We start from the raw sequence: 17,636 nt of genomic DNA, 5'->3' as shown, positions 1-17,636 counted from the left end.
TTGCTGCAGAGCTGATTTTTCTGCAGCTTGTTGTTAACTCAGGGTATAGTCTTTCAAGTGTTCCCGCTTAATGCAGAGTTTTAGTGTCAACTTCTGCTTACATCGGCTTCTAAGACCTTATCTCTTGCTCTTGAATGGGCCTTAAAACCCATCCATTAAATCTTCTAGGTTGCCAGGACAAATCATGGTCCAAGGGATAGCTGCAGTTTTGGTTCACATGCTTGGTTTTATGTTTTTCATGTCTTCCTGGAAAATTCCTTTCATAGTTTGCAAATTTAACTATATATATTTTAAAATATATTTGAAAATGCACTCCTGTACTTAATCTAGTTTTCTAGAAATTTGTAGCAAGAGGTTCCTCTTGTTCTGCCATCTTGCTAGTACTAGATCCTTGAATGTCTTTTACCAAGTGAATACTCTGAAATAGGAAAATGCAAGCTATTTCCTGGGAGAAACACAGGGTCCTCTAGGACTAGTAACTGTTGATGGGTCCGTAATCAATGGAGTGAAACTGATACAAAGCGAAGGTCAAACAAAGCTTTATTTCATGCCGAGCATCGAGAATCAAACCGACGGGTTGGGGCCGCCTCTTACAGAGAGAGCGACCCCTCCCAGCCTCACAGACCAACTTTTATAGAGCAAAGGCCATGAGCAAAGGTTGAGCCTGGCCACACGTAGGTGGCCAGTGAGATTGTAACACACAGAGAAAGCTGCACAGTCATGTTAGGTCACACATGGGTGGCCAATTGAATTACAATTCACCCCATAGTAGCTATTTGAACTAGCCTATCACCTTGGTGAGAATTGGCAGCCAAAAGGCGCCCAAAAGGCGGGGCCCACACTCCTTGGTAGCTAGGGAGACAGTATGCGCGCTCCACTGATTGGATGTCTCCACCTAGCCCGACTCATCCCTGCACTGGGCTCTGTTACCTCCACCTGACCTGACCCGCCCCTGTATTTGGGCTCTGTTATCAGGGACTGGTTGACCATATTCTACTGGTTTCCGGGACTTGCTTTTAAGTGAGTTCCCCTGGGGTGGGGGCAGGGTCAGTTTAAGTTTTACTGCATAAACAACAAAATCACTGTTTAACCGGATGGAATCCCTCGGGCTAAATAGGCCCTTACACTGTGATGTTCCTAACGGAGAGGTTAATCAGAGTGCTGGGCTGAGAGCATAAAGGTAGGTTTGAGGAAGGAAGTTGGGGAGAAAGAGCAGTGCATTAACGGACGGTTCTTTTCTGCCCCCTCAGCTGGTACATGAGTGCTCAGCTAAGCAGTTCACTCAGAAGAGTGATGATTGCTTAGTCCTCACCGACAGCTCCTGAAAATAGCTTGCCCAAAATGATTGAGACTTTTTAGGAAATGAAAGATCAGGATATGGAAGCAGGGAGATGGTTCTCAAGTTCTAGTGAAGACAAATTCTAGAAGCAAAGTGGGGGCCACAGAGAGTGTGGGTGCAAGGAGATGCTTTACAATACGGAAGGGGAAGCAAACAGAAGGAGAAGCAGGGGTGAGGGTGTAAAGGACTGAGTCAAAAACACGAGTGTGGGAGTTTCCCCTGAAGACAAAGCTGATTGGAGGGGGAGAACCTATTCTCAATGGGGCCTTGTGACCACATTTCTTAGAATCCGAAGTATCAGGGAAAATGCTACTTGTCTGAGATCCAGTTGCTAAGCCTTAAGCAGGTGATGTTGGGTTGGGATCACTCCTGTATTTTTAGCCTGAGTTTTTCCTTCAGCCTCTGCTAGGAATATGTCTCTTTTACACTGAGCTGTGGAACCCCATGTAGGATGATGAGGCATTAGGAAACCAGAGGTGCCACTCTGAGTTCATTCCTAGAGACTGTCTTACCAGCCATGAGGCATTGAAGAGAAGGTAGTGTGTGATTTGACCAGAACATTCCACTGGGGGTTACTCTCTTCTTGGTTGGATCACTGGTGTGTTGTATGATGTAGTGCGACTTGATCATTCTACACCAGTGGGCTCAACTGGGGACATTTTTGTTCCCCCACAGGACAGTTGGACATCTGTCAACATTTTTCAGTGTCACAAGTAGGGGGTGCATCTGGCCTCTAGTGAGAGGCCAGGAAGGGTGCGACACACCCCGCAATGCAGAGGACAGCCCACGCTTGCAAAGAATTATCTGACTCAAAAATATCAATAGTGATGAGGTTGAGAAGCCCTGCTCACATGTCTTTTCTATCTAGAAGCTGGAGGGGTTCGAGGAGGAGGCTGGTATGTGTATAGCTAGATCAGAGAAGCTCTCTATTCAAATTACCCAGCTATCTAACACGGAACAGTTCTGCCCACATCACATCCATAGAAACATGAATCAAATGAAATGAGTTAAAAACAATCCCACCCTTTTCTACCAAAGAACAAAATCTTGTACTCAAAACGCTTTGAGCTTTGCAGGTTCACAGTGACCACTGTGCTCACCTCCGTGCCCTGGGCCACTCGTCTTATCATGTTAAGTTGCCCTTGCATTTGTGAGGGAAGGGTGAGGACCGTTTTCCCCAAGCCGAAATTGTTGTCTCTAGGACAGGCTTAGCACTTCTAGATTTTCCTGTGCAAACTTCTCAACATGGGTCCCAAGACACCCAAGTTTTGTTTGTATCCACTTGGCTTGGCATAGAGTTAACACTCATGCATTCATTCATTCATTCCATAAACCTGTATTCGTTACCCACCATGCACAGATATTGGTTGCTGGGGAAACACAAGGATACATACATATAAGCCCCTCACACCATAGTGGGGCAGACGAGGTCCATACACCCCAGTATCTGAGGCTGGCGGACATGAAGTGCCACGGGTTCTTTGAGGGAGAGACACCATGTTTGTTGTAGGATCACAGAATGCTTCCTAGAGGAGATATTGTATGAACTGGGCTTTTAATTCTACCTAATTGCTTTTTCTCTTTCTTTCTTTCTTTTCTTTTCTTTTCTTTTTTTTTTTTTTTTGAGAGACTAAGCATGTGCTTGAACTAGGGCAGGAAGGTGGTTAGAGGAAGAGGGAGAGAGAGAATCTTCAGCAGGCTCAAGGCCCAGTCTGGAGCCTGATGTGGGGCTCAGTCTCACGACCCTGCGATCATGACCGGACTCAAAATCAAGAGTTGGACACTTAACTGACTGAGCCACCCAGGTGCTCCAAGTCTATCTAGGTTTTTGACAGGTGGTTATGAAAGTAAGGGAAGGAAGGAAGGAAGAATGAGAAATGAAATGCAGAAGGATTACTTCAAGGTGCCTTTGTGGGATGGTGAGCATCCCTGCTTCCTTGGAGCAGACAGTGAGTACTGCTGCTGAGACGTTGCTGCGAGTGTAGACGGGCTGGGCGGCCGAACAGTTTGTTCAGTCCTGGTCCTTAAAATAAGGACTTTGATTGGATGACATTTAGATTTGCTTTTAACCCTAAGATTATAAGATCTCCTGATTCCCTGGTGATGTTTGGTAGGCATTAGGAAACTCATTTATTTACTCAGTCCGAGCATTTGCTTAATGACCTTTTACCAGACACTGTACTAGACGCAGGCAATGCAACAGTGAACACACTCTTGAATTTTATTCCACTGACCGGTAGGGCCAGGGTCAGAGGTAGGCTGGGCAATGAACTGCTGAGCCAGGTAGAACCTGGAAGAGAAATAAGGATTAGGAAGCTCTTCTTTGTCTGAGGAGGAGGAGGTATGAAGTCTTGAACTTGGGAGGTGGCGGTGCAAACAGAAAAGAGAGGACGATTATGAAAGTGGAATAAAGAAAAAAAAAAGTGACAGGGTGTGGGGGATGGTTGCTGTGGGAAGTGGGCAGGAGGAAGAATCAAAGATGCATCCAAAGTTTTGTTCCCGAGTTATGGGGAGTCCGCGAAGCTGCAGACAGAACGAGAGACTGGGGAAGGCGTGGGTGTGGAGGGAAAGAGCATGTGTTTCTAAACCAGCTGATGGATTCTTGGTGTCATCAGATTGTCCTGGTTGGGGGAGCCCCTTGAGAAGTTGTGAATGTGGTACCTGGCTTTTTAAAGAGAATAGGGCCAAAGATAAAGATCTGGGCATCCCGTGGATAGTAGCTTGAGCTGCAGCCGTCCAGATGGATGGGATCAGCAAGAGAGAGTGTATAGACTGAGAGAAAAGGTAGGAAACAGCCTCCGAGGAATGCCTGCCTTCAGGAGGTGGAAGAAGAAAAGGTGAGGAAGAAGAGGGAGAGGCAGGGAGGGAGGCGGCAATAGAGAATAGGTTGGAAATGCTCCTGGGGCTTGCGGGGTGGGGAGAAGCGATTCCTGCCGAGTCCCGGATGCATCCGAATGTGTACACACCCTAATAGCCTCCAGGGAAACAGACTCTGGTTTTTAAAAATCCCTTGGATACATTTAGCTGTAAAAGTGTTGGGCCACCTGATCATTTTATCACTTCTCCGTGCCTCAGCCAGAGGGTGAGGAGGGAGAGGGAGAGGAGGAGGCTCTCCGGTGACTCATCCCTCCCGTGTGTTGGGAATTTTGGTTAAAAGGTTTGCTGCGAGAGAAAGCTGCTTGACTTATTTCATAATAGGTTCCGGGAGCACCGCGGCAACAGTAGGATTGTAGAAGCTGTAGCCCCTGCCCCAGAGAGGTATGCTACCCAAGGGAAGGCATTTGGGGAACCGTCCGGGATTGAGGTGATCTGTGCCATCCTGGAGGGGCGACTGGCTGCTTTGGGGTTTGTAGCTCATGCAAAGCCTGTGGCTTCCAGGCTTTTCATCCTGATCACGTTTGGCTGTGGAGGAAACTCTGTGCTCAGGGCTCGACTCCGGAGTACTCCGTACCCTTCCACTGTGGGCCCTTGCTGCCGTTCCCGTCCAGCCTCAGGGGCCTGGCCATATCGGCTCCTTCAGCCTGTCTGTTCCAGTGAGGTGTGGGGTAGGATGTAGCCTCTGGCACGAGGCACAGAGGGTCCCGGGGCTTGCTCTGCACCTACCCGCTGTGCAAACTTGTTTTAGGGACTCCGTGTCTCTGATCTCAGGTGCCTCTTCTGAACGGTGGGTCGCAGCTCAAATGCCTGCCTTGTAGGTTCTCGCACAGGTCGAGTGGGGTAGCTGTACACGGGGCTGTGTTAGGTCTCCCACAATGGTTAGTTACTGCCGCTGCTTTGAAACTTTCTTTTCTTTTTCTGTTCAGTTGTTTTCAGAATTCCTTTCCCTTTCTCCCTCTGTTTCCCGCTTTTTAAAAAAAGTACTGAACTTGAACAAAATTGATACCTAACGCCCCGTCCACTGGCGTCTGTCTAGATGCCTGTGAAGGGCCTTGAATGCTTTGATTGTCCTGCTATCATTCCCTTTTGGAAGTAGGAAGCTGTCTTTTGACATCCCCTCTAATGCCTGGTGTCTGTCTCTGCAAATATAACCACGACACCCCCCCCCCCATGGGGGGGGGAGGACGATCTAAGCTCACAAAGCATTTTCACACACGCAGCCTTCACCATCTCAGCATCATTTGGGGAGCTGGGTCTCGCAGCCCAGCAAGCCGCTGACTCTCACCAGGTTTCAGGTGCACGCGTGTGTGAGCGCTCGCGTGTACAGACGTGCGGGCTGGAAGGCTTGCTTCTTTTCTTTGAACACAAAGAGCTGAAGTTTCAAAGCAGGTGGGGTGTGGGTTAAACACTGTTCTAAATGGCAGGCCTGCTGTTCGTGGGGAGGGAAAGTGGCCTGAAAGTTTAAAAATAACCCGAACATTATAGACTCCTGTGAATTCTACAGCCCGGAGCACTGTGAGTCTGTGGGTGTCTTACCTGCTGGAGTGCAGGCAGGAAAACAAGTTTGAGAGGCAGGAGGATTTAAATTTGCTGAATCCTTCAGTGGCATGCGTTGGCAGCAGAAGTTTTCATAAAAAAATGAAAACCAGACCTAATAATCAGGACCAATATTCCCGAATGGTAAGGCATAGGCCACCCTTGGATTCCCTGAACACAGGACCCTGGCTGATATTTGGGTCGGCAAGAGAGCAGACCCTCCTTTTTTGCTGCTGGATACCATCTCTCCCTCCCTCCCTTTCTTTCCTCCCTTACTGACCCCTCCAGAGTTTGGCTGATGGCTTTTCCAGATAGCTGCCTGAGACACCGCCCCCCCCCCCCCAACCTGGGGGCTCAGGGGCTGGGGCATTTGGCCATTCATTGAGAAACAAGCAAACGGTGTGTGTAAAACCACGTTCATCAATCAGGAGTAGATTGTGCACAGCAGCATGCCCTCTGAATTTTTAAAAAGTTTTGAAGAGTTTGAACAGCTTGTGAAGTAAGACTCAGTTCTCCGTGGCGTGGCCCGTGCTGCTCGGGGACGTTGCAGTGGGGGACCGGAGCGGCAGGTCAGACAACGACACCAGCACGTATTGGAACACAAGGCACTTGCGAGTCTGGCGTCCCAGCTGGTGTATCGGTAGGCTCCTGGGATTCGGAGGACAGATATTACTGTTGTCAGTTTTTGCACATGCAGGCATAAACCCAGCCAGGGCTGAGGGGCCAGTCTTGTCTCGTACGCTTGTGACTCGCTTATTCTGAGCCTCCCCCCAACCCTGGGACCTGCTGTAATGTCTGGATATTTTCTTGCATCTTGGCACTGCAGGGGGGTCAGGAAAAATAAGGTGACTAGCCCAAGTGTCTCTAAATTGTATCAGTGAGAAGCTCCACACTGGGGTCGTTAAGATAATGGATTTTGGAGTCAAACAGACCTAGGGTTGACTTTCTGCTATGTCCTTCACCCTTGAGGGAAACTAGTTTCTTCCAGTTTTGCTTTTTATCTGTAAAGTGTTGATGAAAATAGTACTTACCACACAGGATTATTCTCAGAAATGAGGAAAGTAAAGGGCTTAGAGCAGTGCCTTATTAAATAATAAGTATTGAATACCCGTTACGATTAATATGATTGGCCAGATTGCCTAGACTCTTTTTGATAATTATTCTTTATCTGTTTGACTCATGTCCATTTCTCTCATTTTTTTAATAGTCCTGGAATTTACAATATCAAACCATGACTGGAGAATAGACATTATTTTAATGAAGAAAAATAGCATAATAGGAAGCTTTGGGTTATTATATTAATAATACTTGACTACTCCACATCTGGCCGAAACCCTTTGAAGAATGTGACTGAGTGAAGGAGGATTATGTAAAAAAAAAAACAAAAAACAAAAACAACAACTCAGGACCCAATCTGTAAGGGAAAGTATTATATGATGAGTACATCTGTGTGTGTGTGTGTCCGAGGAGCTGGCTTGTTGAGCGTCTTAGAGAGGAGTATTTCAGAAATCCTCTCTTTTGACCGAGCAGTACATTTCCACCTTTCCCATTTTTAAGTGGCACATTAGGAATATTTATAAATCTTCAAGAGAGCTTGTAATTCTTCCCATTTAAATATAATGTATTAGGCCTGTCTGAAAGCTCCCAACAGCATAGCGAGATTACTTTATATGTTTATACAGTTGGCTGGCAGAACTTGAGATCAGATCAGTATTGAGTGTGTGTCTTTGCACAAAGATAAAAGTGTGTGTGTGTGTGTGTGTGTGTGTGTGTGTATTCCACATGTCATTCTTTGTAAGGGAAAGAAGTCCAAAGATGACATTTGCCTTTTTGTAGAGAGAAGAGATAGAACCAGTTTAAGACTATAGTTGATTTTTTTTTTAAGATTTTATTTATTCATTTGACAGAGACAGCACAAGTAGGCAGAGGGAGAGGGAGAAGCAGGCTCTCCACTGAGCAGAGAGCCCAATGCGGGGGCCTGAGGCCATGACCTGAGCTGAAGGCAGAGGCTTAATCCACCAAACCACCCAGGTGCCCCAAGATTTTTTTTTTTTTTTTTTTGAAGCAGAAGTTTATTCTTCTGTTTTATATTCTGTGAAAAGAGATCTGGAAATATTCTTTATGTGGGGGGGGGGTCTGAATGTCTTTTTTTTTTTTTTTTAAATAGGTGATTCCCCAAATCCTATTTCACTTATATTTTTAAAGAGTGAAGATATTCCTCATAAGAGAATGAACCCTGTAATTTGATGATTGATAAAATGAGGGTGAGGTTATTGTGCTGGTAAAGTTCCTGAGGAGAGTCATCTGATCCCTTGAAGGAGAGGGAGGCAGGGGAGGATGAACGTTCAACCCAGGGAGAACAGCAGGAAACAGCTGAAAACGGAGCAGAGACTCAGAGTTAGAGCCAGAATGTGTTAGGAGAAGGGCAGCCTCTGTGACAGGAACCCGCAAACCAGTTGATGCTAAAACTCTTTTTCACCAAAAAAAGTTGCAGGAGATTCCATGCTTCGTTCACTGATGATGTTTTTAGTAAAGGGCTGTTTTAATGCAGACACTCCAGGTAATACAGCGAAGGGGAAAGTATGTCCTTTACACTTCAGAAGCTTACACCATAGTGAAGAAGATAAGGCAGACGTGGTTGAGAAGTTAAGTAGGAATTCAGTGGTGAAGTTATACCCATGACAACAATGTCAGAAAGTAAACAAGGTACTGCATGAATGACACGAAGTTCTGTGAGTTTATAGGAGGTAGAGGTCACAGATAGAATTGGAGAGGTTATGGAAGGCTTCGTGGAGGAGGCAGAATTGAACTGAACCACACCTTGAAAGATACCTAGGAGTCAAAGAAACAGAAGAGAGGAAGGATGTTGGGGGCGCCTGGTTGGCTCAGTGGGTTAAAGCCTCTGCCTTCGGCTCGGGTCATGATCCTGGGGTCCTGGGATTGGACCCTGCATCAGGCTCTCCGCTAGGCGGGGAGCCTGCTTCCTCCTCTCTCTCTGCCTGCCTCTCTGCCTACCTGTGATCTCTCTCTGTCAGATAAATAAATAAAATCTTAAAAAAAAAAAAAGAGGAAGGATGTACTTGGGTCAGTCTGAATCAGGTGCTCTGAGCAGGAGTGGGTGTGACATGTTGTCACTTTGTTGACCCTACGGTACATTCGAAGATGGTGTTAGAAGGGTAGGTTGAATTCAGATTCAACCTACTAAACTGGCTACTTCAACTGGCTAAGGAGTTTGGCCATTTTTTAGGTGTCAAGAAACCCTTGAAATTAAGTGACTGACAAGAAAGAATGATGTCACCTCATTAGAAACTGGAATTTTTGAAGGGGAGATTGTTTCAAAGGAATTACAGTGAATTCACTTTTAGGCAAATTGCATTTGAGATGGTGGACAGTCCTTAGTTGGACATTTGGATCTGGAAACGAGGTGGAAAAGTAAGGCTGAGACTAGATGTGGAGGCAGGGGGGATGGTTGAAAGTGACCCTGAAAAGAAAAGATGTCAGAGAAGATGAGGGGTTAAGAACAGCCCCCTGGGGGACTCCCACAATAAAGAGGGGGATAAAAGGAGCAGGAAAAGGCATGGACCATGAGAAAATGGGAGGTGGGATGCTAGAAGAAGGGAACTCTGAGAAAGAGGGGGGTCATTGGTAGCAGAAGCTACAGAGTAGTCAAGGAGAAAAAAGAGAAGGACAAACAAGAACCATCGGAGGTCAGGGGAGGTCTTAGTATAGTTTTAGGGGAGGGGAAGGGGCAGAACCAGCACATGGCCTGCCCAGGTGCACATTTCAAAACTGGCCTTAAGTCCATATCATATGGGAATGCCTTATTCACTCTGATTATTTTATACCAGGTGGGTGTAACCAGCTGCTCAGTGTAGGAGAGAGTGGGAGAGAAAGGGTGTGGTGATGGACAGGTGGTGGCTTACTCTGCTGATGATTCCAACCCAAAGAGTCCTGTAAGAGACAAGACTGGTGGGTGTGGTGGGACTGAGTTCCCTTCTCTGGGCCATCAGGGTTCCTCTAGGCTTTGTTTCAGCCCTGAACTGCTCTTCCTGCTATCCCGACGCTGTCTTCAAGAGTGAAGTGTGGGGGATGGATTAAGACCAGCAAGTTCAGGTTAAAGCTCAGGCACCTGCTCATCCCGGGGACTGCCTCCTGTGCTCTAACACCTGACATCATGCCTGACACACAGAAGGTGCTCATTTGATGTTTGCTGAATGAATGAATCAGACGGAACCCACCCAGGCTGAGCAAGCTTTACACTGTGTGGGCTGTATTTTGTTTTCTGAGTCAAGAGGCCAAGGGGGTGGATGGATGGGCGTGCTTCCGTCGGTTGTTCTCACCCCGAGATGCCCAGGCATCCTCCGCTCACCCCCCGCCAGTCAGAGCTGGAGCTCTGCAGAGCCGTCCCGCGGCTGCACTTGGCCTCGACCAGGAAGAAGGGCTGGATCCAGAGGATGGGTGTTAGAGGTGCCGCAGTGGGGCAGGGGATCCTTTGATGTCTGGGGTTAAACATGGAAGCTCCAAAAGGACTTTCCCAATAAGGGTTAATGTTTGTTAGGCTGAATATATTTACTCTTGTCCACGTTGAAAAGTGACCTTATGGGGAAAATAAGGATTGAAGGGGTAATACTAGGACTTTTAAGATCCTAGATACACAGAAATGCAATAAACATGCGGTCTGGTTAATCAGTCCCCTGCCTCTGGTGTTTTCTCCACAGCCCAGGCTTTCGTGTTCCATGCTGCTGTTCCCCGCTGCTTCTCACAACCTCTGGAGCCCTCTCTTTCAAAGGAGCTCCCTGATTCTTTCGTTTTTCTGGCTGCTTCCAATCGGAGGGGATATCTCCCATCTCCGTTCTCCCCTTTACTGTGTACACCTTGGGGTGCACATTATCGCTTTTCAGCTTTTTGGCTAAGATCAAGTGTATTGGGGTGCACATTACGTTCTGCCTCGTATCAGAGCCCTTCATGGGTATGTTTCCCCCCTCGTCTCTCTTCAGATGTAAGCTCTCAGAGGCTTAACTGTGGCCATGTCTAATTTATCCTGGAGCCTCAGAATCTTGAGAAAAATGCCCGACACATTAAAAGGGTTAAATGAGCATGAAATGGGCTTATGAATGAATGAATAAATAAACAAATATAGCTCTGTCCCAGGTACCAAGGTCTTTGGGCTCTTAGCACTGTGGTCTCTAATGTTTTTCTTTCTTTTCTCTTTTCCCCCATTTGTCTTTCTGACCAAGTCTCAGACACTCGTGTTTCTCTGCTCTTCTGTCCACCGCGTTAAATACCAAAGTCATCCCTGGGCTGCACGTCCACCGTCCGCTTTCCAAAATAGAAAGCTGTCTGATACGTGGTTTGTTACGTGGTACTGTGGTCATAGCTACCACTGTTGAAATGTACTTAACAAGCACGCATGTAGAGCCTGTTGTATGTCAGGGACTGTTCTAAGAGCCTTACCCGTATCGACTAACTTAATCTTCATAAGAGCCCAGAGACAGGTGGTGTGCTTTCTTTGAAATTTAACACTTTGGGAGGCTTTCTGGCTCAGGGTCACACCCCACCTCTCCAAGGTCCGAGATCATGCCTTTGCCTGGACTCTTTAGCAAGGAAAACACGATTTTGACATGCACTATGCTAATAGTGGCCACGGATTGTCTAGAGTCCTGACCTTATTACCAGGAGACCCAGCCCTGCCATTCCCTACCCTTGTGCACTTGGACAAGTCCCCGACCCTTTGCACCTCAGATAACAGAATGTGCCTCACAGTCCTGCAGCAAAGATGCAGTGAGAGATAACATTATCACAGTTGGCACCCAGGAAATATTGAGTTGTCATAAATGAATGGTTTTAAAAACATTTTTTAAGCAAAATTTGCACATCTATAGTTAGCCGGTCGAGTGTTAGAGCTGTGGGGTTTCTCAGGCATAGGTTTGAGAAATGCTGCTTCTAGGGATGGACATTACATAAGGATGTAGAGTTACGTTTTCACCCAAGTAAGGGCTGTAAGGTATTGTGGAAGCCACCAGATTCCCAAGATGTCTGCGTCGCCATAACGCTCCTCTGCTCTGCAGCGAATTTGCACATGGTCTCCTGCCAACTTTTTTCTTAAGAACCCACTCCCAAATCCTCTCTGCATTCTGTTCCTTAGAGTTGCTTTGCATAAGAGTCTATTTCTTGGAAAAGCTCAACAGGGGGAAAATAGAACAAAAGGGGATCTGATAGCTTAACCATAAGCTATAGGAGTGTAACTGGCAGTGGGGGGAGGGAGGATGAGGAAGCCAGGCTGGTGGGAGGGGCGCATGCTTTTTGGAAGAGGCCAGATTTGCAGACTGCAGTAACAGGCTGAAACCTCATGCAGAGATGGCCCAAGGCCCGACAGATCTGGGAAGAGCTTTATGAATGAAGGTAATAGGATAAGTACTTCTCCACTCATGCTGCTTATGTCTGTCCAGCTTAGTATAAACTGTAGGCCCTGGTCTGGGGCGTGGGGTGGTTGGGCTAACTGGTTTCATTCCCTTTCCAAAGGAGACTGGAGGGTACCAGTTGCCCTCCCTCCTGCTTGCATTTTGGATGGGACACTGGAGGTGAGGGGCTACAGGGTGAACACTTTGAGATTAAACCATCTGGATGGGATTAATCTAGGAAAGTTTTTCACTTGCTTCCTCAGATCCTTTTGGGTTTCTAGTTTGTAGGCCACTGCTTGCAGAAAAGCATGCATGCAGAAAACCATCTGGTTGCACCATGTTAACTGTGCGTGAATAGTGTGTGTGTGTGTGTGTGTGTGTGTGTGTGTGTGTGCAGCGTGTTGACCTTGTGCCCAGTGTGTGGGGGTGTACTTTCCAAGTACTGTGAGACGGGACAGTTGCAATGTGAAATTTGGGGCCTGGACCTCCACAAAGTCCCACAGGGGAGTAGAGAGCTGGTGACAAGAAGTCACCTCTTGTCTAGGTTGTCATAACCAGCATGTCTAGGGGTGCTGGGCTGCCAGGTGCTGGGCTGCCAGGTACTGGGCTCATGGTGACGTGTTCACAAGTGACCAGTAGATGGTGCTCTGACAACAGGGAAATATGGCTACTGTCTCTCATGGGCTGGAAAGGGATTTTAGGAAACCGGTTTCCAGAGTTATGACCATAATGCTGATTTTCTGCATTTCCATATTTGGGTCTTTAAGAAGACATTGGAAGGAGGGACACTTGTTAGGAGAATGCCCACCAAGTTCCCTCATGAAGAGCATTATGGCAATGACCTGACCTCCGGTATTTTCCAAGGATCCTCCTGGATCTTGAGGGCAGTACATTGTGTTCCTAGCTTAGCTTCTTCCCAGCATGGCCCCAGGGGCATGTGGCTACTGCTCAAATTCAATTTGAGGACAGTAAGCATAGGATTCTCATAGGTTTTGCATGATTGTATAGTTTCTTCTCTTGACAATGAACAATTTGGAATTACACTGTTAACCATCCACCAGAGATCGGACTGGTTATTAGAAAGAGACATATAGTGGCAGTCCGAAGATCTCTTAGAAGCCCAGGGAAAATTACTTAAGATTTCTGAAGCTCTGCTAATTTGCCCATCAAATCAGAGTCATCACACCTGGGTTGCCAGGCTGATCTCAGAGATTTGTTGTGAGGTTTTTGTAAACCGAAAACTATTGAACACAAAGGAAATATTTTTCAGTCATTAAAATTCTAGCCCTCTGGGGGCTGGGAGAATGGGAGCATTAGAGAGCATGAGAGACGTGGTTAGATCTCCAAGTTCTGAAGAGCTGTGTGTGGGGGGTGGGAGATGGTGTTCGAGATGATGGAGAATATGAGAGGATGCCTCCATCCCACCATTACTGTCCTTAGACCAAGTCAATTCCCAAAGACTTTCATGCCATCATGTTAGCCTCTTTCCTCTTCGGCTTCTCCCCCCGCCCCCATTCCCCATTTATAACTTCCCTACAGAGGTACTTACACTCTCCAGCATGGTCTACATTATTCCCAGCCTGTGCATTTGTGATTCCTGTCTCCTCAAGGGGCAAGCTCAACTCCACTGAGTCTTCACATTTCCAAGTGTAACAGTCTGTCTTGGGAAAGCCTAGGTCTCTAAAGAATTACAATAGCCACATAGAACACAGGACACTGTAGAGAGAGGGAAGGGAACTTAGTACCGCCTCTCTGCCGAGTGGGTGGCATTGAAGACCCAGATCTGGAGGTTCCAGATCTTCCAAGAACCTCTTCTAGGAGCTAAAGCTTAGAGAGCCCCGCTTCCTCTGAGCAGGAACAAACAGGCATACCACTCTGACGCCTGCTAAGGCCGGGACCCAGAAAAAGAGGTGAAGTTGTCGTGTGAGAATGAGGTCTATCAAGCATTCTGGCTGGTAAGGTCATAGAATCTAATTTAATCCAAGAAGAAGACACTTTTTTTTTTTTTTTGTCATCTATTTTGTTCATTTGGCATCCTCAGCGCCAACAGTGCCTGGTGCTCAAAAATATTTGTCAGATGATGGATGTGAGTGAAATTTGTGCTCCAGATTATGATCCTGCCTGAAAGCATGGGTTTGATCACTTCTGCAAGCCCTTTCTAATCTGCAGTTCACAGGCTTAGTGAGACAGCCACTTGTGTCCCTTGCAAATGACTACACAGGCTGGTGGGGCCCTGTGGGTCACAGTACTATCTCCCCTTTCACTTCTGATGAGGTATCCAGACAGAAAAGGTCCCTCCAGTTAAGGGAAGTAGAATGACAGAGTAAGGCAGTAATGTGTAATCAAAATCCTATTTAGAATGGACACACCTTGCATTCAGCTGGCCTGAAATGGGCTGCCCTGAATCTAGAGGTCAACATGCAGCCCCAAGGGCAGCAGGGACACCACCATTCATTTGGAATTTCCAGGACCCAGAGGATTTCCCTTCACATGTACACTCACACAGACCTGTGTCAGTGCTCACGTGGCCTTGCCCACACGCAGGCACATATACATAGGAACACACGTGCCTCTCACTCAGATGTCATCACCCTTCCCATCAGTTAATCTCACACACACAGAGACACTGCCTTTCACACACGTGAATCCACACTCACCCATGGTTTCCAGACTCCCGGTTTTGGTCAGACTCTTTGTTTCCTTCCTCAGCAGCCCCCTTCCCCTTCTCTAACATTGCTCAGGTGGGGAGGAGCTGGATGGAGCTGTGTATTGAGCCTGGGACTGCAAAAAGGAGGAAAGTGTAGACATGGAGCGGGTGGCTCGTCCTGTGCTCAGTTAAAACCACTGAGTCACCTGTGGAGAAGGGCTTGGTCACCAAACCTAGGGACTCTTTCTCCGGGTCTCGGAGTCCACCTTTCCCATTTATGCAGCTCAGATACTAATTGGGTTTTTTTTTTTTTCTTCATTAATGGAGTGGGTTTCAGGAAGTCAGTGGAACGGATTTGTGGGTAAAAGATAGGGGTGGGAGGATTCCCCCCGATTGCTAACACTTTGGGAAGGGTTATTATAGCCCCAAACTCACCATCTACGGCCCCAGTATCTGGATCACTCTTCCAGAAATGGATGCGCAGGGCTCCACGAGAGCCGAGCCCAAGAGGCCGCCCCAGATCGCATTTGCAGGGGGAGGGCAGAAGCTCCCACGCGGAGCTGGCACCCACACCAGAGTGCGGAGCCCCCAGAGGTCCTAGCGTGCTTCGCGGGGCCTGCGGGTTGCTAAGTGGGGAGGTGGGGAGAGGGTGCTGCCTTCTCTGCGGAAATCCCTGGGCAGCGTTCCCTGGAGACTGGGAGGTGAGGAGCAGCAGCGACGCGGCCCCGGTGCGCGGCGCGCAGGGCGCAAAGGCTTCGACTACCCTCCAGGGCAGGCACTGCGCGGGGCATAGCACCGGCGGTTGCCTCGGCGGGGACGGCAGGCGCGAGTGCGTGCGCGCGTGCGTGTGCGCCCCCGCCGGGCCTGGGCTCGTGTCTCTTGCGGGGACTGTGCCGCGCCGCCAGCTGTGCCCGCCCCTGTCCTCTCAGCGTTACTTGGGGACGCTCTGCAGCGGCGGCCCCCTGCCCTCTGGCTAAATAAATCTATAAGCCAAACCAGCCTCGCTCGCTAGGCCCCTGCAGCCGCGGTCGGCCGGGGTCCTTCCGGCTCCATCCCCGCCCCTTCTGTCCTCGCCGGCCCCGCCCCCGCTTCTCCTGGCGCTCCGGCGCGCGCCTCGCAGCGCCTCTGCGCTCCGCTCGCTCTCCCCTCCTCGCCTTCCCCTTTCCTTCCCCACGTTCTCCTCTGCTTCCCCAGGAGTGGGGCTGTCCGGGCAGAAGAAACCGAGCCGTTCCGGAGGAAGTTCGGTCCTTGGTCAACTCCCGTGCCAGGCCACCGCTGGGCTCTCCTGCAACCTGTTCCTCCCTCGCCCCAGCGCTCGCCCAGGCGCTTGCCCGCCCGCCCGCTCCCGCTCCCGCTCCCGCTCCCGCTCCCGCCCTCGCCCCGGCGCAGCCGCGGATCGCTGTTGCATGCTGATCCGGGGAGGCGGTGGCGGCGGCGGCGGCGAGCGCTCCGGCAGGATGCTGGCACTCGGGCTTCGCTGCTCTCTGGAACCTGCTCAACTTCTATCCCAAGCGCAGGAGCTTTGAAGTCGTTTGTCCCTCTCCGGCTGGATTGACTTCTTATTTTGATATTTTGGGCGTTGCGGTTTGCGCAGGAACCTCAATACCGCTCTCCCCCCTCCCTCTCTGTCAACCTTTGGATGCGTCTGTGCTGGCAGATTTAAAGACCCAAGTCTTGGCTGTGGAATTTCTTAGATGGACTTGCTGGGGCTGGCGTTACAAAGCATGTCACCGTAACCCTGTCCTTTTTTTTTTGAAATTTAAAGTTCTTTTGTTTTCATTTTTCCCTTCCTCCCCACCCCCCACCCCCAATAAATCACCACACTGTTACCTAGCGGGCCGGTGCCTGCCTCTCTTCCAGAACTAGGTGGTGCGTCTGCCAGAAGAGCTGTGTTTGAAGAGCGGTCTACTCCACCCCTCTCCTCTTCAGTCCCCGAATGCCACCACACACTGGCATTTTGAGGAAAAAAAACTGCCTTCAGAAACTGAGCACCCCCAAGCCCTCCCCCCGTTTTTCTCCTGCTTGAGGAATGGAGCTTCGCAGAGGTTGTATTTAGATTCAACAGTTCGGAGCGGCGGGGCTGCTGCTGCCGCCTCTTCCAAGAGCTCGCGAGGCTCCCCGGAGGCGGTGGTCCCCGCGCTCGTCTGGATGCGGCTCTGAGTCTCCGTGTGTCTTTCTGCTTGTTGCTGTGTGCGGGTGTTCGGCCGCGATCACCTTTGTGTGTCTTCTGTCTGTTTAAACTTCAGGATGGCTCGCTTCGGGGAGGCGGTGGTCGGCAGGCCGGGGTCGGGCGATGGAGACTCGGACCAGAGCAGGAACCGGCAAGGAACCCCGGTGCCGGCCTCGGGGCCGGCGGCCGCCTACAAGCAGTCGAAAGCGCAGAGGGCGCGGACTATGGCTTTGTACAACCCCATTCCCGTCCGGCAGAACTGTTTCACCGTCAACAGATCCCTGTTCATCTTCGGAGAAGATAACATTGTCAGGAAATACGCCAAGAAGCTCATCGATTGGCCATATCCTTTCTTGCCCACCATAAATCCCCTCTCCCCCTTTGCATTTGTTTGGGTAAGGGGGGAAATCTAGCATGGGATTTATCCCCCATCCTCTTCTTGGTGCCAGTTTGCCCCTTTGCTGAAACGCACTCTTTACTCCGGTGTGCCCGAGGGGCAAGCTTGGTGCTGTAGAGGCCAGTGTGTGCACTAGTGCTTTTCAAGGTAAGACTTTTGGTTTTTGATTTTTCCTATGTGGAGCTCTGTAGCGTCCCTGAGTGCATGGTGTTGCTGTGTCTGCCCCTTTCTGGGCTGGGCTTTGTCTGATTCCCAGGCCCCCAGGCCCT

General features: G+C 49.1%; 1 protein-coding gene across 7 annotated transcripts in view; it reads left to right on the top strand.

Moving 5' to 3' along the window:
- The window catches only part of CACNA1E (calcium voltage-gated channel subunit alpha1 E), a 501,197-nt gene that overhangs the window by 168,514 nt on the left and 315,047 nt on the right, over positions 1-17,636 (top strand). For all 7 annotated transcript variants that reach the window (XM_045982501.1, XM_045982499.1, XM_045982497.1 and 4 more), the window contains exon 3: positions 17,047-17,313. In XM_045982501.1, the coding sequence (XP_045838457.1) occupies positions 17,047-17,313 (267 nt within the window). The remainder of the gene's footprint in view (positions 1-17,046; positions 17,314-17,636) is intronic.

Source organism: Meles meles, chromosome 17 (assembly GCF_922984935.1).
Source record: "Meles meles chromosome 17, mMelMel3.1 paternal haplotype, whole genome shotgun sequence".
Lineage (NCBI taxonomy): Eukaryota > Metazoa > Chordata > Mammalia > Carnivora > Mustelidae > Meles > Meles meles.
This window is presented reverse-complemented; position numbering and strand designations above follow the sequence as displayed.